At 41.6% G+C, this 22,953-nt stretch overlaps 1 protein-coding gene and 1 long non-coding RNA gene across 2 annotated transcripts in view; one reads left to right on the top strand and one right to left on the bottom strand.

The window, feature by feature from the left end:
• Positions 1-20,864, bottom strand: part of myo1g (myosin IG) — a 56,542-nt gene extending 35,678 nt beyond the window's left edge. The window contains exons 1-14 of the mRNA XM_020642305.3: positions 20,726-20,864; positions 16,435-16,643; positions 15,652-15,745; positions 15,276-15,441; positions 13,786-13,839; positions 13,594-13,689; positions 13,383-13,499; positions 13,040-13,246; positions 12,656-12,801; positions 12,435-12,549; positions 8,605-8,775; positions 7,031-7,101; positions 1,206-1,280; positions 897-1,029 (exon numbers count right to left, since the gene is read on the bottom strand). Coding sequence (XP_020497961.2) covers positions 897-1,029; positions 1,206-1,280; positions 7,031-7,101; positions 8,605-8,775; positions 12,435-12,549; positions 12,656-12,801; positions 13,040-13,246; positions 13,383-13,499; positions 13,594-13,689; positions 13,786-13,839; positions 15,276-15,441; positions 15,652-15,745; positions 16,435-16,643; positions 20,726-20,820 — 1,749 coding nt within the window. The 5' untranslated portion in view covers positions 20,821-20,864. The remainder of the gene's footprint in view (positions 1-896; positions 1,030-1,205; positions 1,281-7,030; positions 7,102-8,604; positions 8,776-12,434; positions 12,550-12,655; positions 12,802-13,039; positions 13,247-13,382; positions 13,500-13,593; positions 13,690-13,785; positions 13,840-15,275; positions 15,442-15,651; positions 15,746-16,434; positions 16,644-20,725) is intronic.
• Positions 20,815-22,829, top strand: LOC114918041 (uncharacterized). Its single transcript, XR_003806675.2, has 2 exons — positions 20,815-20,955; positions 22,669-22,829. It is a non-coding gene; the product is annotated as an uncharacterized lncRNA (long non-coding RNA).
• The last annotated feature ends 124 nt before the right edge of the window (positions 22,830-22,953 follow it).

Below are 22,953 nucleotides of genomic sequence, written 5' to 3' on the forward strand. Positions count from 1 at the left end.
AAAAAGAAGCTAATGTTGCCGTTATCTTGTGTTATGAAGTAGATATTATTGATGAGGTTAGAAAAGGGTAAATTATTTATGTATTTGTTTGTGTGCACATCACAACCCCCCCCAGTCCAAAAAGTCTGGACACGCCCCTGGTCTGAGCCTTGACAGGGATCTCTGAGGGACCCGATCTCCTCTTTCCTATAGGAGACACTTGTTTCTGCCCTGTATTTCACTCTCTTCTCATGAAAGATGAACAAGAAGGAACTGAGTTAGCATTTTCCTGAGTTCATAGCCCACGCTGTCGTTCATCATATCAATGATGCATGTGCATGTGTGCCCCCAATTTCAACTCAGCTCAGCGGACATTAAAAAAAGGAGTCAGGTAGAGGGGGGCCTGGGAGCAGATGATGGGGGGGGGCAGACTGGGCACAGGTGTGTCAGACATCCGCTCTTTCAACGTGACATGAAGGGGGGGGGAAATGCCAGGGGGGGTGGGGTGGGGGGGTTCCTTTAACTTTACCTCAGCCACACCGAGAGGAGATGTTACAGCAACCTGACAGCAGGCCGTCCAAAAATAACAGCAGGAAATGTCAGACTTCAGACAGTGAGATGAGGCCAGGAGAGGTGAGCAGCACATTTTGTGGTCCGCCATCACCTTCCCTTCTCATCACCCACCCAGCTTTACAAGGCCGACAGGATGAGGACAAGCAACCCCACAATATCTGCTATACAAGAAAGGACACACCGGTACTTATACATGTCCCTGCTGGACGCCTGTAGAGAAGCTTAAACCCATCATTAGCAGAAGCCAGAATCTGTTTTACCTGGCGCCACTTTGCACTTAACAACTTCCTACAAAGGTTAAAGAGACAGGAAGAGGAAGTCGAACTCAAACTGAATTGGCAAACCTTGCAGGCCAGTTTGTCGACGAGGGCCACGATGGAGTTCTTGAAGAGGGTGGCGGCGGTCAGAGGCCTCTTGGTGACCTCGGTGATGCTCAGCTGACCATCTGGCCACATCTCCTTCAGGACCGGGTTGGCACTTCAACAGAGAGAGGAGCGAGCGAGCGAAAAAGAGCAATGAAAGGGAATTATTAAGTAGGCGAGCATGAAAAGAGAAAAATGCAAACAGGGTGAAAGAAGATTCTTTTTTTTTACACTTCACCCAGTTGTTTAACGGTCAAAGCTATCATGCTGTTGAGAGACTGTGAGTGGCACCTGTTGTACATGAGACGCTTGAAATCCTGGAAAAGCATGTCCTTGTTTTTGTCCAAGAACCCCTCAACGGAATATCTGTAACAGAGAGGGAGAAAGTGAGGGCGATCAAGAGCAAAGGGATGACAATAGTAGCACTGGGAGTAGAAAGGATTGTCAGGGATGTTTAAAAAAAACACCAAAGTCAGAGAGTAACAGAGTTTAAATGGCTGCAAGGGTCACTAACATTTCTGTAACTGACTCCATTGTCTTCCCCGAGTGATTCAAAGTCCTCAGGCTCGAGGATCAGGAACAACAGTCACACCACTTAGTCCACTTACAAATTAGGAACACGGTCCAGTTCCCCCCACGGCTCACGTTTTGGGGAAATGAAAATGTCTACAAAACGGAGCGGTCTGCATTTATTCAAATTGGCTGGGTTTGGTTTTCAGAGAGGCATCAGTGGGAGGTCACGGGCGCTCTGCGAGGCTCCGTTACATAAGCCGTCCAGCTCCGGGGTAAAGAGCCTGCTGCGGTGTAAGTGTTGCCTCAAATAAACCTCTACTGACTCCCTCATAATGTAATATCAACCTGCACACTGTGGATGCTTCGCTTAATAAAATGCAATTCAAAATCCGACTAAATATTCAGGAATTATCAGGTGAAATGTCCTCGGAACGTCAAAAGTAAAAGTCCTCACTGTGCAGCATGAGGGACACTGAGAAGGCTAATGGATGTGTTACATTATTAGAGATAACGCTGATACAGAAATGCAGATGCAGTCTTTGCTGTCATGGCTGGTAAAGGTTCTGGACTACTTTAAATAGAGTTAGTTCATGACAGAGATTTATTATCTAGGAGACCAGCACTCACAGACCACAGAAAACTCAAAGTGTTGGGAGTTTGGTCAAAAATCAGCTTTAAATCAGAATTATTAAAGTTATTTTTGACCTCCTACAGGCGCTAACTTGCCTTTAATCGTGAAACAAAGTCACAAAAACATCTTAGTCTATTTTATGATTGGCTAGTAAACTAGTTTCATTATAAGGAGACGAAGAGGGGTCTACAAAATATCCATTCTCATCCTGACTCTCCTGATTGATCATGAAATCTCTGGAGCAAAATATCAATATTTTCATTTAAAAAGAATCTGGTGCTCAAATACAGATTTCTGTCTTGCATTGTGAGTTACCCTGGAATTCCCCCACCTGTCAAACATCCAGTTCTCATGGCGTCTAGTTTAACTTTTAACATTCAGAGCATTTAGCATGACACGACTTAGTAGCCAACACTAACTATTTGTACAGAAGCCAATATTTAATGCTGATGCAATAGCAAACCATGTGTGAAGTTTAAATTGGAAATCACTTTTTGATAGAGATATAAATGGTAACATGAAATCTAGACTATAGGGACGCCAGATATGTTGCACGTCCCGTGTACAGAGGCTGTACTACTCTTAGCAGCATCCGTAGGTTCGACTCCGACCTCGGCCCTTTGCTGCATATCATCCCCAACTCTCTCCTCCCAACATTTCCTGTCGCTCTTAAGCTTTTCTTTCCACAAGGACAAAAATGTCCCCAAAAAAATCTAGAGAAGTATAAAGTTAAAAGTAAAAACGGCAGCTTAAAAACCTTGGCCAAATATACAGAGTCACTTTCCACCACTGCAGTAGCTCAGACTCTACTCCCACAGAGACTTCTCCTCTGAATATTCTCCCTGCACGCCTCCCTCTCCAACAAACTCACAAACACAAACAAAACCACAAACATGCAGCGTGTCACATGTCGTCTGCATGGCCCTGTTTTTGTCCCGGCTGTCACATCTGGAGGCAAAGAAAGCGGAGGCCGGCTTTGACAGATGTGTCCCTATGGCTCTCGGGCATTGAAAAAAAAAAAAAAAAAACCCACCTGGCCAGATCCCCGGAAAAGCTCGGCGAGGAAAGACACGGAGTGTGAAATGGAAATAGAAGAGCGGTCAGAACACACAATAACAAGCAACAACAGTCATTCACAAGGACAGGACAGGACAGGAGAGTGCTGGGACGGGAGAGGACATGCAGAGATAACGACAGCAGCTCTCCAGAGACAAGGGGGGATGATGAAGAGGAAAGTATATTTAAGTATGAAGGTGAAGGCTGGTGCAAGGACAGGGCTGTGTTGTGCGAGGTTAAAGGGAAAACACACACTGTGAGAGAGCCGGGCGACAACCACATCCTGCAGTAGAAAGTTGTGCAGTAAGGGAGTATGATGTATCTTACGGCTGCTCAAAGTGCTGCATGTGCAAGCTGAACAATGCAACGGGGAATTAAAAAGTGGATGACAAAGAAAACCAGGTGAGGGTTGCAGAACAAAAGAAAGGAAAAACAAAAAAAGGATGAGGAAAGAGATGAAGAAAAAAGGGAGGAGGTGGAGGGAGCGAAGTAGGTCAAAGCTTGTGATAGTGGCAGCTCGGTGAGGCGAGGGTATATTTAGCCAGAGTGAGGATTGACTCAGATGAGGTGGGATGTGACAGGGGAAGGGGGGGTGGGGGTGATGGGGGGGGGTCAGTGTCAGCAGGAAGTAATGTACGAAGTCTGACAGCTCAGCTGGAGAGACCCAGACGAGGCTCAGAGACGAGCTGAGGTAGGGTGACAGAGACACGCACGGCCATCTGTCAGTACCTCTGCAGGTCTGCCACACATGCTCTTATCCAGCCGCCGTGTTCGCGCCGCCAGAGGTGCAGCGTACTGCTGCAACCCACAGCCCCTCGCTAAGTCATCTGTTGATTCATTTCTGCAAAACTAATGAGTGGTGTGGTGTGTAAAATGTCTGAGGAGGGTTTAAATGTCCACTAGTGACATTCAACATGTCACTTTATTGTAATAAAGTAAGTAAGCGCTGGAAGGCGAGAACTTTGACTTCGACCCTTATAAATCACTGATAACCAAACTGTGCAGTAATTTCCCGTTGCCCAGAGAAACCAGCTACATTTAAAAGACTATAAACAATATTCTGACTAACTTTTCAATACCACTCTATTGCAATTATTTCTCAATAAACCCCTGTCCATTTATTGGTGGAAAATGAATGAATCACTGCAGCTGTGTTGGCTTCAGCCTCTTTTTTGAAGACGCTTACGTATTTGAATCAAATCATACCGATGTCTGTCTACAATTACATATCGATCACTAATCGGGCAACAGAAATCTTTAAAAAATTACACTTGGAGGTGTCACTTTTGTTTTTTGGTTTGGGTTATAATATCGTGAATTCATCACTATTCAGTCCAAATAAAAAATATATATATTGCAGTCCCGGTTCTACGAGGGTGCAACATGATGTATGGTACCCTCATTTTAAATTTCTGCACCTGCAATTGAATGGATGCAAAAGAAATAATGACAGTGTTCATTACATCTATGATCTGATGGTCATGACGTGTGCACGTGTCCTGTCTGTTCAGTGGGGACCAGGTGATGGATCCACAGCACCTATACGCTGTTTTTCATTGCTGTTGCTGGTCAAGCTGCACCCCCTTTAATCTCAGATGCACCCTTAGTTATTTTATTGTAGAAAACGGGCCCGACAGATTGTTAAAATAGAATAATCAGCAGATTGATCCAACTGAAGGCATCAATAATAATCTTCTAATAATAAAATAAAAAGCAACATTCACTCCGAGGTATTTTTCTGCACAATTTCCATTAATTTTTGCTCCTTAAAGTACATTTCCTGATCAAACTCACATACTTTTATCAGAGTATAATTCCTGTGCATGACTTTTGCTTGTATTAGAGTATTTTAAATCAGCGTGTTTTTTGTACCTTACTTCAGTAAAATATCTGAATACTTCCTCCACCCCTGAGTGTTGAGGAGGGCAGGGCGGTTAGTGAGAAAACAGTGCACTGGTTGTCTGTTAGCTTCAGAGAAGGATCAAATGAATCTGTGTTTTGGTCTGTGTTTAACATCGTGTTAGCCTGGATTTCCCCGAGTCACAGAAACTCAATAAACCCTCCTCTGTTTCTGTTTGATTACTGCTGCCGCTTCATCTGACAGAGCCAAAACAGTTTCATCAGCTGGCTGCATTCCCTTGACATATTAACATCCTTCCCCTCTCTAGATTGAGGGCGGTACACGTGAGCAGGGTGGGGGGGGGGATCTTCTGGAACTGAAGCCATGACGGGTGACTGCTGGCCGGGGGCCTCATCTGCCCACTGTGACGTTTAAATCCAGTGAACACATTAGGGAAGTGGAGCAGCGAAGGACGAGCAAACTGAGCGAACTCATCTTTACTCTGAGAATCATAAACCAAACAGGCACTCACATCGATGACAATTAATGTACTTTTAGAATCAAATAAAAAGCCCTGATAGAAAAAAAGGACATTTTATAGTGTGAAATCTTATATATGATATGATTGACCTCAGAAAATGGTTTCAAATCTTTTGAGTTTGACTCTAAGGACCATTTTGCTCATCAACAATATTTACTCACTCATATCAGACTGTGCTGAGACTACTTGCAAAAAAAAATACTAAAAGAATCTTGAGACACATTTAAAAAAACATTTAAAGCTTAAACATACGAATGCAACATTGTTTCCTGCTGTTTCTGGAACCATTTGAGCTAACTTATGCTAATCTAAAATCATTATATCTCCCCTATGAAAACAATCACATTTTGTTTCTTAAAGGTCACATATTCTCCTTTTCAACTAGTTTAAATAAGTCTCAGAGCTCCCCAAAACATGTCTGTGAAGTTTCTTGTTCTAAATCCACTCTGATCCTGTATTTGATCATATCTATAAACCCCTCCATTTCAGCCCTGCTCAGAACAGGCTGTTTCTGTGTCTGTGCCTTTAAATATGTAAATGAGCTGTATCTGACCACGCCCCCTCTCTGGAAGGGCTTGGGTGGCTCAGGCTTTCAGGTTTTCATGCCCGATTGTTGACGGTTAGAAGGCAGACTCAGAGGGCAGAACAAACACCTAGCTGTGGGAGTGACACCCACCTGGGGGAGGGGTTACTGCCCTTTGTGATGTCACAAAGGGAAAATCTCCAAACGGCCTGTTTGGGAACACATTTTCTGAAAAGTGGAGCAGGGAAAAGACGGAGAGGATGGACTTTTCTCATCATTGGGGGGGTTTGTAGACAGACTAGAGACACATATTAGAGTTAGAAAAACATGGTGAAGTGTATTTTGAATAATATGTGACCTTTAAAGTACATTTTCTGTTCGGGATTTATTGCAACACATCAAACTAAATACAATTCTTCCATGTGCAGTGAATGTATGTACCAGATAGCACCAGGAAATGAGGTATAAGAAATCAAATGTCACTCATCAAAGCTGCGATATGGCACATGTTGTGTTGTGTGATTCTATGAATTTATACATCTACACAGGCGGGAATTACATCGACGCAGATGAGGTTGTTTGCTCTCCCTGCCTCCATAATGCCACATGTGTCAAACACGATGGTGTCCATATGGCTGCCTGTGCAGATTAATGAATGTGTTTGATGCACAGTTCGCAGCTGAGGACGATATTCACGCTTTTCCATGAGTGGAATGTACAACGTTAACAAGGCGTGTGCTTCACGTGTTCATGGAACACCTGGCATAATAATTAGTCACCACATTTTCTATTTCATCTGCAAACCAGAGCAACGCACACCTGATCAATAAGGGAGTGTTGATTTGGTACACGGTGTGTTTAGACACTGAACTGCACAATTGTAAACGTGAGACATTCGATCTTTTATTCTGTAACTTTAAAACTCTTGCTGTGGATTATAGAGCTTGCACTAACATCTCTGCACAACATCCTGCTGCTTTCAATAGAGCGTAAAAATGTGTGAACGACTCACGTGACGTCTCCAGCATAGTGGCGGATACGGAAGTGTTTCTGGAAGTCCATGGTTTTGTCTGTTGGGCTGAGCTGAAAATGAGAAGAGGACAACGACGAGTGAAGAGCCAGCCGTGAAAAACAACACACAACACTATTCTGTCATTAAATGTGTGTTAGAAACTTCAACAGTGTGCAGAGGACAGATTCAAGATAAACTGATTGTCTGAAAAGAATCTTATGAGGACTTTGAGAAACTCTGCCCTCTACTGACTGCAACACAACATTTAACCTTTAATACAGCAAGTTGGAAAAATGACAACACAGACAACAGACAACACTCTTTTATATTTCCCGTTCATTTAAGGTTAAAAATCAAACAAATGTATGACTCTTTAGTAACTATTTGATGCTAAAACATGAGATCTACAGTTTTTTTTTTTTAGTTGTATGACCCATGGGCGGTTCTAGGCAGGGGCCAACAGGGGCCAGTGTCCCTGTAACACTGAGCTTGGCCCCCCCGTGGCCACCCCTCCAAAAGGAGTGAACATACACAGTATTTGACTCAACAGCTGGACTCACAATCTAGCATTAAATACTGTTACTGAAACAAATATAAATCATGGTATTTAATGATGTGTGCTATTATTTGGCATAATAGTTATATATTTTTTAAAGCGATCATCTTTGTCTATTTTTCACCTGGGTTTAATGTTCCCCTCTGACAAAACAACTGGCCCGCGTTTGGCCCCCTCAGTAAAAGTGGTCTACAACCGCCACTGTAATGACCTCATAGATTTTTGGGCGCCTGTTTGTAGGTAAGTAAGTAAAGTTAAGTTTATTTATATCGCTCTTTTCATAGAGAACGGTCACAAAGTGCTTTACATCAACATAACAACATACATAAAAATAGGAACAAACAAGTACTTCATGGACCGACATTCTGAAATCCTTCTCTTACCAGGAGCAATAATTGGCACAGAAAAACATAGATCAGTAGGTAGACTCGGTGGTGATTACCTGTAGGGCTGTCGAAACATCGACACTTTTAGCTGCTTTTTAAAAGACTCAAAAGATCACGAGTCTTAAAATGTGTGTGTGGGACGGACAGCAGGTGTAGGGTGTTCGACCTGAGAGAACAGGTTGGTGAACACAGGTGAATGAGTTCTTCAAAATATTCTGAGGCCTGACCGTGGACGGCTCCGTCGTGATCATCACAACACATAACTCAGCTGTGTTTCAAAAGTGACTCGTGTGGAAACATCTGACAGCCTTTAAATGGCTTTTCCAGTCGAGTCCCAGCCGTTTAGAACTGATTTATTTTTCAAGGGAATTCATGTCAGCTCTGTGAACTTTATGCATAAAATATTTCTCAGAAAGTTTCTTCAGCGACGACAGCCCAGTGCTTCAGACTTCACCGATTTCCTGCTTACATGTTTTTTCTGATTCCACAGATACCAGCGTTAAGGAAGTTATGACCACAACTTTAGGGATCCCTTTTTAAAGTTTAAAAAGGTTTTTGTGTTTTAAAAAAGGTTTTCTTTATATAAGAGGCAGAGAAGAACCCTGGTGGTGGGTGCTGTGGTCTGGTCTCACCTTGCGGGAGGTGTAGTGGGGGTGCTGGGCCAGTTTGATGTCCATGCTGTCCAGGCAGACTGTGTCGGTGACTTTACCGACGGAGAGGCAAGCTTCATCCAGAATGGAGATGATGCCTTTGTGGGGCTGCTCCACAAGATCCACGATGATCTGGTTGTTGAAGTAATCAATCTGTGAAGAAATATTAAGATTGACAAATGCACGTTATGACACTTTTCGGCCACCAGGGGAATCTCAAACACATCAGAAGACATAGTTTGATGATGTTGTGAAGCAGCATGGGGTCATGGGAGTTGTTGTTTTTCTTGTTAAAAGCGAACATCATTGCTAAGGAACATCTTTCTGATGTGACTCAGGTAGAAACGTTGTTCAAGGAGGAGGAAATGTATAAAAGCTTTACTCACCTTTAGTACAATTCATTCTCATTTACTCATTTATCAATTGGAATCAAACTAGCTAGCTAACATGAACCATTCGATTCATTACTTACTCAAAGTCCGACATGTCACCTTGTATTTCCTAAATTTACAGTAAGACGGAGTTTGAAGGATTTTGGGAACATGGGGGAAAATGTAAAGGAGAAGAAAACCATGTGGCTGTGATCATGTGAAGTGGGGAATCCTATTATCTGCTGCTGGAAGCACACTTTAAATAAACTGTGCTGAATTTGCATAAAGGCGTTTCAACCTCTACTTTCTGCACCAGGGATCTCAGATCAAACTCTTAAACTAGGCAGCAGTGCTGATCAAATATGGATTAAGACTCTAGTTTGGAAGTATGTTCTATGTAAGGCTTTAGTGCAAGAAAGTTTGTAACAAGGCTGGATGTTTTTTTTTTTTCTGCTAGAAAATATCAGAGCCAAAACCAGCACAGCTAAACTCCAATTACATCACCACTCAAAGAAACATAATTTAATGCTCCTCTGGGTTCAGATGCGTCCTCCCCGGAGGCCGTTTGTTTTCAGCGTAAGTAAAAAAAAAAAAAAAAGAATCCCAACAACAACAACAAAAAAGTCAAGTAGACATTTAAATACATGAAATACTTTAAATTAAGAAGGAAACATGACCACATTAGAGATGCACGTAGTGTTTCAGTGTGTGTATGTAGCATGTACAGTATGTAGCATGTACAGTATGTAGCATGTATGTAGCACATATATAGCATGTATGTAGCACATATATAGCATGTATGTAGCATGTATGTAACATGTACATTATGTAGCATGTATGTAGCATGTACAGTATGTAGCATGTATGTAGCATGTATGAAGCATGTATGTAGCATGTACAGTATGTAGAATGTACAGTATGTACAGTATGTAGCATGTATGTAGCACATATATAGCATGTATGTAGCACATATATAGCATGTATGTAGCATGTATGTAACATGTACATTATGTAGCATGTATGTAGCATGTACAGTATGTAGCATGTATGTAGCATGTACAGTATGTAGAATGTACAGTATGTACAGTATGTAGCATGTATGTAGCACATATATAGCATGTACAGTATGTAGCATTCACAGTATGTACAGTATGTAGCATGTATGTAGCACATATATAGCATGTATGTAGCACATATATAGCATGTATGTAGCATGTATGTAACATGTACATTATGTAGCATGTATGTAGCATGTACAGTATGTAGCATGTATGTAGCATGTATGAAGCATGTATGTAGCATGTACAGTATGTAGAATGTACAGTATGTACAGTATGTAGCATGTATGTAGCATGTACAGTATGTACAGTATGTAGCATGTATGTAGCATGTATGTAGCATGTACAGTATGTACAGTATGTAGCATGTATGTAGCATGTATGTAGCATGTACAGTATGTACAGTATGTACAGTATGTAGCATGTATGTAGCATGTACAGTATGTACAGTATGTAGCCTGTATGTAGCATGTATGTAGCATGTATGTAGCATGTACAGTATGTACAGTATGTAGCCTGTATGTAGCATGTATGTAGCATGTATGTAGCATGTACAGTATGTACAGTATGTAGCCTGTATGTAGCATATACAGTATGTACAGTATGTAGCCTGTATGTAGCATGTACAGTATGTACAGTATGTACAATATGTAGCCTGTATGTAGCATGTATGTAGCATGTATGTAGCATGTACAGTATGTACAGTATGTAGCCTGTATGTAGCATGTATGTAGCATGTATGTAGCATGTACAGTATGTACAGTATGTAGCCTGTATGTAGCATATACAGTATGTACAGTATGTAGCCTGTATGTAGCATGTACAGTATGTACAGTATGTACAATATGTAGCCTGTATGTAGCATGTATGTAGCATGTATGTAGCATGTATGTAGCATGTACAGTATGTACAGTATGTAGCCTGTATGTAGCATGTATGTAGCATGTATGTAGCATGTACAGTATGTACAGTATGTACAGTATGTAGCATGTATGTAGCATGTACAGTATGTACAGTATGTACAGTATGTAGCCTGTATGTAGCATGTATGTAGCATGTATGTAGCATGTACAGTATGTACAGTATGTAGCCTGTATGTAGCATGTATGTAGCATGTACAGTATGTACAGTATGTAGCCTGTATGTAGCATATACAGTATGTACAGTATGTAGCCTGTATGTAGCATGTACAGTATGTACAGTATGTACAATATGTAGCCTGTATGTAGCATGTATGTAGCATGTATGTAGCATGTATGTAGCATGTACAGTATGTACAGTATGTAGCCTGTATGTAGCATGTATGTAGCATGTATGTAGCATGTACAGTATGTACAGTATGTAGCATGTATGTAGCATGTACATTATGTAGCCTGTATGTAGCATGTATGTAGCATGTATGTAGCATGTACAGTATGTACAGTATGTAGCCTGTATGTAGCATGTATGTAGCATGTACAGTATGTACAGTATGTAGCCTGTATGTAGCATGTATGTAGCATGTATGTAGCATGTATGTAGCATGTACAGTATGTACAGTATGTAGCCTGTATGTAGCATGTATGTAGCATGTATGTAGCATGTACAGTATGTAGCCTGTATGTAGCATGTATGTAGCATGTATGTAGCATGTACAGTATGTACAGTATGTAGCCTGTATGTAGCATGTATGTAGCATGTATGTAGCATGTACAGTATGTACAGTATGTAGCCTGTATGTAGCATGTATGTAGCATGTATGTAGCATGTACAGTATGTACAGTATGTAGCATGTATGTAGCATGTACAGTATGTAGCCTGTATGTAGCATGTATGTAGCATGTATGTAGCATGTACAGTATGTACAGTATGTAGCCTGTATGTAGCATGTATGTAGCATGTATGTAGCATGTACAGTATGTACAGTATGTAGCCTGTATGTAGCATGTATGTAGCATGTACAGTATGTAGCCTGTATGTAGCCTGTATGTAGCATGTACAGTATGTACAGTATGTAGCCTGTATGTAGCATGTATGTAGCATGTACAGTATGTAGCCTGTATGTAGCATGTATGTAGCATGTACAGTATGTAGCATGTATGTAGCATGTATGTAGCATGTACAGTATGTAGCATGTATGTAGCCTGTATGTAGCATGTATGGGTGTAGTAGTATCACTGCACTAACAAACTTTCTGCTTTGTGTCACAGCTGCACCAGATGTTTTAACCTCAAATAACTTTTTATGGGAAACTTTTTTTTAAAAGACAGAGGAAGAATAATATTTAAAAGTATAAAAGATAAAAGTATCGGCCCCCAAAATCCCATATCAGTCGGGCCCAAACTTTTATGTACTACAGCATCTCTCACAGTCATGTGTAATCATTTGTGTGTGTGTTTCTCACATGTTGCCAGGTGATGCCCTCTCTCTGGTACTCGTCTTGTTCCTGTCTGAGGATGACCTCGATGAAGAGCTGCTGCAGCTTCTCGTTGCAGTAGTTGATGCAGAACTGTTCGAAACTGACAAGAGGAGCGAGAACATGAGCGAGCGTCATCCAACAGTGACTCATTCCTTTACATGTTCATAAAGAAGAATACAGCAGGTTTGTAACACGGCGACCCCCACCTGTTGTTGTCAAAGATCTCAAAGCCGTAGATGTCCAGCACGCCAATGACTGTGTTCTTCCCATGAAGCACTGGGTTGTAGTCCTTTACTTCTATGACACTGTTGATTCGGCCTACGATCCAACCAAAAAGTCTCTCATATAGAGCCTGCAGCGAGGAAATAAGAGAGTGAGCCAGCGATAAAAAACGATGTGACAAGTGTGTAAATGAGATCAAAGCAAACAAGTCACTGAGAAGATGTTTACATAATACTATTACCCTGCGCAGAGCTGTACGACTACTCATCTGTATGAAGCTTAAATCTTTATCCTGAGTAGATATTTTTTCAAAAGGAAATTCAGTTTGATGTGTGATTGGCAAACAGACAAAAGGTAAGCAGCAGCACCTTGACGAAAGCGTCTCGTCCGAAGCTCGCCTCGTGCTCCGTGTGTCCCTTCTCGATGACCTCGCCGCCCCCGGTGGCCACAGTGCGGTACAGCAGGCTCTTGCTGACGCTTTCCGAGTCCGTTTCGGTCAATTCAGAGATGTGTTCGACGGCCTCAAGTCCCACGATCTGAACGATCTCACCGTCACTCTCGAACTGCAAATTACCCTGAAAGACACAAAACTGCACTTCATAACAGAGCCATGATCAAACCATACAAACCATACATAAAAATGATACTTTCCACACTTTCTATTCATTTCTTTCTTTTTCTAGATTTTTAACAACCCATGCTTTCGCTCACCAGCAGCAGAATGGAGGCCAGGATCTGATAAATGGAGTTGATCTCCTCCTTTGAGAAGCCGATCACACCCAGCGCGCTCATCACTGCTTTGTGGCTCGAGCGATCATTGTTGGAGGTCTTCAAGAAAAGGACAGTGTGCAAATGTCAAAAACAAATCAGGAATTGCCTTCAAGTGTGTGTACAATGCAGGTTGTTTGGTGTCATAACTCACAGTGGTTACAGCTCCCTCTCTTGTATATGTGTAAACAGCCGGATCATTCTGCAGGTGAAGCGATTCCAACAACTCATCTGAGCCGCCACGCAGCAACTGCAGAGCACATAACACACACTCAGGTTTAGATCCAGTGTAGTGATATCACTCAGTGGACACGTCTGAAGTGGTGGTTCAGAGGTCGGAGTTTACCTGGTAAAATGAGTGGAAGTTCCTCTCCCCGTCTTGCTGCTGGACCACCCTGGACTTGAACAGGAGAGCAGAGCGTCATATTAAATCCAAACAACACACACAGCCTGTCATACAGCTGTTCTATGATGACCAACGCTTTCCACAGCCCTTCTCAGAGCGCGTTTCTGCAAAAGCGCTGTAACTAAGCTTGGTCGTCATTCCGTCTTTGTTCATATTGATTCTTAATTAGGCGTAATGTTGGTGCCCCAGTGTGTGAATTCACATTGTGTTAAGGCATTGTGGAAGCCCAACATGTAGAGAAACAGCAGGGGCTCCACACACACAAACACTAGGGCATGCACACACACAGCACTGTCACTGATCCTGCCTCGCCCCTGTAATGCCTCTGTTACTTCCTCCAAACGCAGCCCAGAGAGGGGGATCGCTTCAGCAGCACAGTGTGCTTCTGTGACATTCACACTGAAGGCAAGACATCACAGGGACGTAAATATCACACCTTAACAGGCCGTCTGAATAGAGCCAAGAAGATCTTTTTTTTTTTTAAATCATCCTGATCTGTCTTTTCTTACTTTTTCCACTTTCTTTTGCAACTAACCTGAACATTAACCTTCCTCACATCTCTCTTTGAAAAGTCTGAAGGTGAAGTTATTCATTTAATCAACAGCTGATTTACAAAATCTTTACATGTCTGTGAACATCGGACCCTGAGCTATCTTCATAAACTTCATACACTGGAAATTCTTGAACCATAATAAAGCATCTGTTCCTCTGCTCAGAAAACTGAACTTCCCTTCAGTAAATAATATATATATCTATCAAGAGCATGTCTTTATGAATGTCTGCCTCCTTAACCATCATTCTTTTCCAACTTCTCCAAATCAAACTCCCTACTTAACGCTTATCTAAAACTGGACAGGTTCATTGATTTAACCTTCCTTATTACCAAACCAAATATCTCCAGTATGCCCCTATATATAATGTCGTACAGAAATGAAGAGCAGATATAGAATAAGTAACAGCACAAAAAATGTCTTATCATGCAGTCAAAAACAGACAATCCCGGCTAGTAATACCTAACATGTTTAGGTAGAATATGTAGGTTTTATGGGTTGTAGTCTGAACTTTAAATCAAACTGATAACCACCTGTTTGAGCTGCCCTCTCAAAATGAATCACAGCTCCGTCATTCACACCAGCTCTGTGTGCCAGACGGTAGTTTAACAGAGTGGATAAATACAGCAGCATTAGGTTCCCCCAGGTGGGCCGTTCATTAACGAGCATGAAGGAGGAGCAGCACCGGCCTCACCGACACGTCTATTCATGGATGTTCTCTCACACCTCTTTGTCATCACCTCATGAAACATTCATGTTCGGGAGGAAAAGACGTCATTTTAAGACTAATGAGCTAAACTTTGTTCCTGTACTTTCCTACAGGGGCTGGGAACACTGTGTCGGTAGGTTCTCCACCACCCTGCCCCCCGTCTCCCTCACCTTCTCCAGCAGGTAGTTGTTGATGTGTCCTCCGGTGGGATCGCCGTTGAAGTTGAAGTTGATGTCCATGTACTTGCCGAAGCGGCTGGAGTTGTCGTTGCGATTCGTCTTGGCGTTCCCAAAGGCCTCCAGCACACAGTTGGACTTGAGCAGCACGTTCTTCACGCTTGATTTATCACATCAGGGCGATCATTAATGGAAACGTGACAAGCGGCCATTAGAGAGGTGGAAATGGAGTTCACGTAACATCATATTCTTTGATCACATAATCCATCAGTCTTTGATTTCAGACTGAAACAACATCTGGATCTACAGATGAGTTTATATAACTGACTTGATGCATCCTCTCAGAGTGAAAAAGAAGGTGTCCACTCACCTCTCAACCTCCGCCCTCTGGCTTGGGTTTGTGATGGCAGCGATGTACTGCATGATAAATTTACTAGCTTCTGTTTTTCCTGCTCCGCTCTCCCCTGAAACACAAAACAACACACTGATGAGCAGCTCAGGAACTCTGTAGTTCATATTACTCTTTGTTTCTAATGAGCCAACAGCACCTGAAGCCTTTAATAAATGTCACGTTTTTTTTGTTAAAATGCAGATTTGTATTCGCAGTATAACATGACCTTTCACTTAAAGGTCACATATTATTCACCATGTTTTTCTAACACTTATATGTGTCCCTAGTCCGTCTACAGACCCCCCAAAAATAAGTGAAGTCCATCCTCTCCGTCTTCTTCCTGCTCCACTTTTCAGAAAATGTGTTATCAAACAGGCCGTTTGGAGGTTTTCCCTTCATGACATCACAAAGGGCAGTAACCCCTCCCCCTTGTGTTAATTTAAAGCCAAAATTAAATTGGTTATTTAAAGTGTTCTGCTTTTTGGATTGAACATAATTCAACTCATCTACAATGATAGCTTTTCCTCTGGCGCCATCCTCTGGCCAAATCTTCCAATTGCAATTCAGATATATAAGAAAAGGAAACGTTTTGCATGTTTCTTTCCTTTAGCCACATGTCTAGTGTCATAAAGCCATTTGGACTCTTTGTGCACAAACCATAGATTAAAGTTTAAATCAGGTTTTAATGTAAAGTTTGGAAAGTAGCCTTTCACATGTTGAGCGGGATGGAGGATATGTTAGAGTGTGAAAAAGGGAAGAGACCTGATATGACGATGCAGGTGTCTTTGGCTCGTCTCTTCATGGCTTTGTATGCAGCATCAGACACAGCGTACAGGTGAGGAGGGTTTTCATACAGCTCCCGACCCCGGTATGCATCGATGGTGTCTTTACCGTAAATGTCCATCTGAGTGTACGGGTTCACAGAGACGACTACTTCTCCAATGTAGGTGTAGATACGTCCCTTCTCAAACCTGGTGGAAGAACATCACAAACAGGTATCCTTTATTTATATAGCAATGAAGACATGCTGTAAATATATATCTTTATATGTACTGTAGAATCGTTTCTGTATTTAAAGAGTGAAAGAACCCCACTTCTACATGACATTTTCACATCACCCATGAGAACACCCCCGGTTAAAAATGCACCTTTATGTCTCTGGCTGACAAGAAGTGACACAAGTTTCTGCACTCTGAAAGCAGGAAATGAGAACTTTGTGGTCTGAAGGGTGTCATCGCTTTTTGAAACATACTGTGGCTTTATTGAGGATGGGAGGTGCAAAATTGACGTATCATATGGGGTAATGGAGCCAAATGAAGTAATATCTATCTTCTATGTTGCATGTGAAGCTTTACACGTCAAGTCAAACGTTCTTATGAAGCACATTTAAAAACAACAGCAGCTGCATTAAAGAAACAACATTCAGGAGTTTACAACATTTATAAGAATAAAGAAATAATACTAAAGAAAACCTGAAAGCAGGGCCACAGGACTCAAATGCTAACATTTAAAAATACTTTTTGAGGCAGGACTTAACCAACGTTGGGTTAAGTGACCACGATTGTGGTTAAGTGTTGCTGCTGTCTGATTTGCGAGGGTCTTTGGGTAGCTTCATGCTGCCCCTTGACGTCATTGAAGGTAGGCGTGTTTCTCTGCTCCAATCTCTGGTTTTTTCCAGCAGACACCTGTTCGTGTGATTTTCACCCGACGTTAGTGATAGTGGGTAAAATATTTACCTCAATTTCAGTCATGCAGTGAGAGACTTAGCCTTCACCAGACAAGACTCACATGTTCCAGGAACAAGTGGACTGAAAAACAATTTCCCAGCTATGTTTTATGGGGGGAATTTCCCCTAATTTTTAACTAATTTAAGAGACTTTTTATATGGTCCCCTCATGATACCTTTTATTTCGTTTTATGAGACTCTGTATACGGGGAAATAAACGAAGAGTACTTCAATTCTCCATGTATTGTTGTACTTTAATATATTTTGATGGGAAATATATTTTATCAGGAGTATTATAGCCTATCGGGTAAAATATACCTGACTTTAGTGATGGTGTTGTAAAACTGTTAGTTAGTGTTTTAGGGTTAACAAAGTCCACAGAGGGGGCAGACCTGATGGAAGCCCGAGTCCCACAGGCTGTGTTGTTGTCAGGCTGTGTTTACATCGTGTTTACATGGCCAAGGTCAAGGACTAGAGAAAAGAAGATGAACATACTCACTGCTTATTTGGATGTCATGTAAATGTTTCTAGACCACGATCAGTCTGTGTAAATTTAAATGCAATGTGACGCTACAAGATAACATTAGCCTGCTAACACAACAATCCAGGGCGATTTTGTCCACCGCTTGAGCTTAATGGTGCTTAATTTTTGAAGCACCATTTGATAACTCCTCGATGTGAACGTGAGGAGAGGGGGGTTGGAGGTGTGTCGCTGGAGGAGAGCGGAGGCTACAGTATGTGCGGAGGTTTTGCCAAACATAAGTTTGTTTTGGTTTCATGCGACCACTACCAGATCAGATATTCGAGAGGAATCTTACAAGCAAGAAATTGAACTTTTTACCCAAGTTAAGTGAAACTGAGCGATTTGCTTGCCCATGAAAAAGTCACAACCTTTGTTTTAGACTGATATCTTCACCTATCACCTAAAAGCACCGTTAGTTTCAGTGATGGGATGTCATGTGGGAAGTGAAAGCTGGTTCTGCTTTGAGTTCAGGTTGGGTAAAGGGCATTTCTGTGTGAGCAACATCCAGGCGAATCCCTGCCTGATCTTATAGCTCAAGGTGATTACAGCTGCACCTGAGTCATTAACCTCCCCCCCCCCCCCCCCCCCTTCTTAACAGTCTAAATAATCTCTGAATGTAATAGTGCAGTAGGGTTGAACTAGAACTGCCAGTAACACATGTAAGGGGCGCTCTAAGTGGGAGTTGTCTTTGGTGCCACTTAAATGGAGAAGTCGGACTAGTCTCCTTCCTGGTGATATACTGACCAATCAGACCACAGTTGTGCGAGTCCATGGGAGACTTCATCTTTTAAGAACAGGACAGAACCCGGGGAGCACAAACTTTCTACTGCCTTGAATAATTGTTGGTAAAACCAGACGACCTCTACCCCTTAAATCAATGTCTTGTTTGAATCAAGTCTGGATCTCTGCTAGTTTAACAGTTCAAACTTTAGATTATAGTAATGGTGAAAAACTCAGAAAAACGCCTCTCAATCAACAAATTCTCATAGAAATCTGCTCGTATTTATCAGAGAAATCCAGATGATAGAAAGCCAACACAGAAGAAAATCACTCATCTGATTATCCAACACTAACAAGTAAAGAAAACTGTGTGAGAGCAAAAACATCTAAACACACTCAAAGTTGAAATGAGAAACAATAAATGATAAAGAAGAAGGCACACATCAAGAGAAATCCTTTGCATGTGTTCTGCAATCAAACAAGTCTGATCAAGCAGTGTGTCGAAACTCTAGCTACTTCTACTATTTGCCAACAAGTGATGACAGACAGACTCCCAGACAGGGCAAGAATGTGAAAAATGTTCATTTAGAGGCATTAGCTGCGCTCCCGTCAGCCGAAAAGCGCAAAATCTTCCCTCTGAATCTGGAGCTTATATGATATTCTTTGACATTTTGGTGCCTCTCCTGACACTGTGATGTCCAACAGTTTGAATTACAGACAAGATACCACTGAGGAAGTTAGAAGAGCCAGATAACACTTTCTGATTTGGACTGCTACTATATACACTTAGGATACCTGTGAGGTCCATTCATTGATGTATTTGTAGATTTGTTAGCTCTGGCTTCTCATTGGCTGTTGAGTTGTTGTAACTGACATGTGGAGGTAATCGTCTGAACGCTGCTGTGACTGTTTGTTCCCTTATTATTGTCTTGGCTTCTTTCAACGGCTCGGTAGGCTGTGACACAGAGTCGCCCTTCTGAATCTGAATCTGTACTCAGTGATAAATAAAACACAAACGCATGACACACTAAATGATGCTGCCGGTCAACAGGCAAGGCAGGCAACAGCTTGGGGCCCCAGTCCAGTAAGGGGTCCCCAAAGGGCTGACAAACTTAAAACTGAAACAATAGAATTGACAGAAGGAAACCTCTCTAATGGGGCCCCAATCTGGCAGCACTCACTCTAATATTCCTGAGAAGACCATACTTCGTCAATACAAGTCACTGAAGGAAAATTAAGAGAAATGATCCGTCTGAGAGTGAAAAAGAACATATACGTCAGGACACTGGCAGACATAATGGTAGTTGGAGGGGCCCCCCCAATTCACTTTTGCCTACGGCCCCCAACTTACTAGAATCACCACTGTAGCCAAGACAAAACCAGAAAAGATAAAGTTGGGGAGATTTGTGGAGACTAGCTGTGTCATTAAAATAAAAAGCATACATTTTATTTGAGTGCTTTGTATCAAAGACAAGTCTAAACCATTCTCTTTGTTATATCATTTCGAGACGCCAAACTTTTACCACCAATGAGAAAGCACTTGGCAACATTGGCACCAACATTTCATTGGTTAACATCCACATCCTGAGGCAGCATGGGCCGAGAAGGAGTGATAGAGGCAGGCTCAGAGAGAAAAAAGATAGGAAGAGACAAAAATGTGGTCATTGGTAATGTGCTTTGTATGATGCGAGCTGATGATGAAATAAACCACAAGCTTATTTCTGAATAATGTGAGAGAGCGGGAACAGTAGTTGTGACTCACACTTCAATTTGTCTTTTTCCTCTTTATGTTAATTTTATTTCTTTATTATATCTCCTTCTTTAAGAAGTCATCAAGAAATTGTAAAATGTGTAATTCAATACAAGACTTAAGTAAGTTTATGAATATCAGAGAGAGTTAAAGTGTAATAATAATCCTAAACTGTACAAGTTTGACTCAAATTTTTAACTTTTCTTGGCAGGATGAACAAAGACTTGCAAAAAGAGACATGCATCAGGTTTGTATGAGGCGTTCCTCATTGCATCTCTGAGATCCAGCTGCTTCCCCTCCCTTCCTCTTTCTCTAACAGTCGCTCAGTCCTTACCTCAACTTCAGGTTCTCCATAAACTGCTCCATCGTCACCTCATCCAGGAGCACGAAGTCCGACTTCCCGAACTCCAGGCCCTCCAGCTCCGCCATCCTGGCCTGCCTTCAGCGAGCTTTAAAATAAAAATAAGACAGACAGGGAAAAGGAACAAAAAGCAGCTCAAGGGAGGAAGAAGAGAGAGAAGTATGGTCGACTACTGGGGCCCGGTAGTGCAGGCAGTGGGCGTGGTAAGCTTTTTTTTTTTTAGGGTGTGTTTAAGCGAGTGACAGAGCGCTGCGGTCTGCAAGCTACAGCACGTCATCCTGTCAGTCAGCCTAAGCCCTCACACACATCTCTGTATAAATAGAAGGAGGCTATCTTTACAAACTCACCACTTCTGCATCAGCTTCTGTCTCTTTCTTCCTGCCACAAGACCTCTTCATTTCCAAACATGTATGTGACGCTCCACAAGACTCTACAGATTTTATTTTTAGCCTTATCATTTGTGTGCAAGAAAAATGCACCCATGTTTTACAGACTGCAAGAAAAGAGCACTTATCTTTGCTAATTTTGGGGTGGAAAATGGCCTTTTTTCTCTTGGGAAGGTTCGTGGCATTTCCTTTTTTTAACTTGGCATTGGCAGTACAACATGTCCCTGAGGGTTTTCCCCCTTAAATCAGAGGTTTCCCACTCGTAGAACAGCCAGCAGCAGCTTGAGAAACTAATTTGTGTGTTTTGGGAAATTACAGCCCGTAAGTTTCGCGGTAGCCCCATTGTTTGTGCCATGTTAAGAACGTGTAGGTGCAGAGATACAGGAAGCTGACTAATCCAGAGATGGTTGATTTGTAAATCCCTCAAACACAACATCACTGTTTTCTTAAAATCTGGAACTTTTTCAAGAATTTTTCAGCCTAGTTAATCTCTCTGCTTTGTTTTTGGTCCCTGACAAGTAGCTACCAGAGTCTAGAGACCAGTCCTGGGGTATCAGAGAATATAAAGTTGTATGTAAAGGGTTGTAGGACTTTATATAAAAGGGTCAAAAGTAAAAAATAAAAATAACGGTAATGATTGTACAGTTTCATAACGGTAACAGATTAGCTAGCATTGAAAAATGAACATTTTTCTTTGCTTTGTGATTCTTTTCTCCTACCTGAATATCAATGTTGAAGCATGAAACCGTTTTAATATAACTTTTATGTTGTGGACTTCATTAGTTGGCAGCCAAACTAGTCAGTCACGGCTACTTGGTTAGCCATCTGAGGCTAATGTTTTGCTAACACAACATGGTTGGTTTCTTTACATTTTAGTCGAAGAACCAAATTATAAACACATTTTATTTAAGTGCAACTTTCAACATTGATGACATTGAAGCCATTTACCTACAGTTAGTAGTCAACTAAGTAGGTTTGTATTCTCCCAGATTCTCAATAACACATCAGTGGACTAACATCTGACATTTTCCACTAATGTCTCACAGTTTGCATTAAAAAAAAGCCAAAGACCAACATGTCTTGGGTCCTTATTGGGGAGTTAGCTTAATTTTATTTGAATGAATAAATAAAGCAAAATAAAGACAAACACCCAAATGGACTTTCCCAAAGTTACCTACAGCCAACCAAAACCTACAAAACATTCTGTCATGTCTTCCTTATTGCACCTGTCCTCTTATTTTCTTAATTATTACAAGAATCATCAAGTCATGCTGATTTTTGTTGACAGCTGGCAGCGTTTCTCTTTTCTTTTCTTTTTTTTTGCGATATCTACAATTACGATTTATACAAACTGTCAAAGTTGATTCAACACTTTCTCTGACCAAGTAGAAGCAGATATTAAAGTTATTAGAATTAGCAGAGGGAATCATTATTTCAACCTTTAACCTCTCAGCACTGTGTGAAGCTCAACATGCACTTGCACTCTCTTAACATGTTTCATCGGTGTGTTTTCTTTGTGTTTCCAAACAGCGGCACAGTGACACAGCTCAGACTCGTGACTCAGATGCTTTTTCTGAGTTAAGCTCTACATTGTTTGCTTCATGAACAGAGTCTTTCTTGAGGATCTGCAGCTAGCTACTTGACATAAAAGTCACATCCAGAACACAATAAAAAAAAATGCTGGATAATTATTGCACTGGTTGTTGTTACTGCTTTCCCTTTATATTTGACGGGTTGCTGACGGGGTTGTGTTGAACTTACTCTCTGATGTTCGTCCCTTCAGATAAAAGCGTCTGCTAAATGAATTGTAGGCTT

Source organism: Labrus bergylta, chromosome 19 (assembly GCF_963930695.1).
Source record: "Labrus bergylta chromosome 19, fLabBer1.1, whole genome shotgun sequence".
In the NCBI taxonomy this organism is placed as follows: domain Eukaryota; kingdom Metazoa; phylum Chordata; class Actinopteri; order Labriformes; family Labridae; genus Labrus; species Labrus bergylta.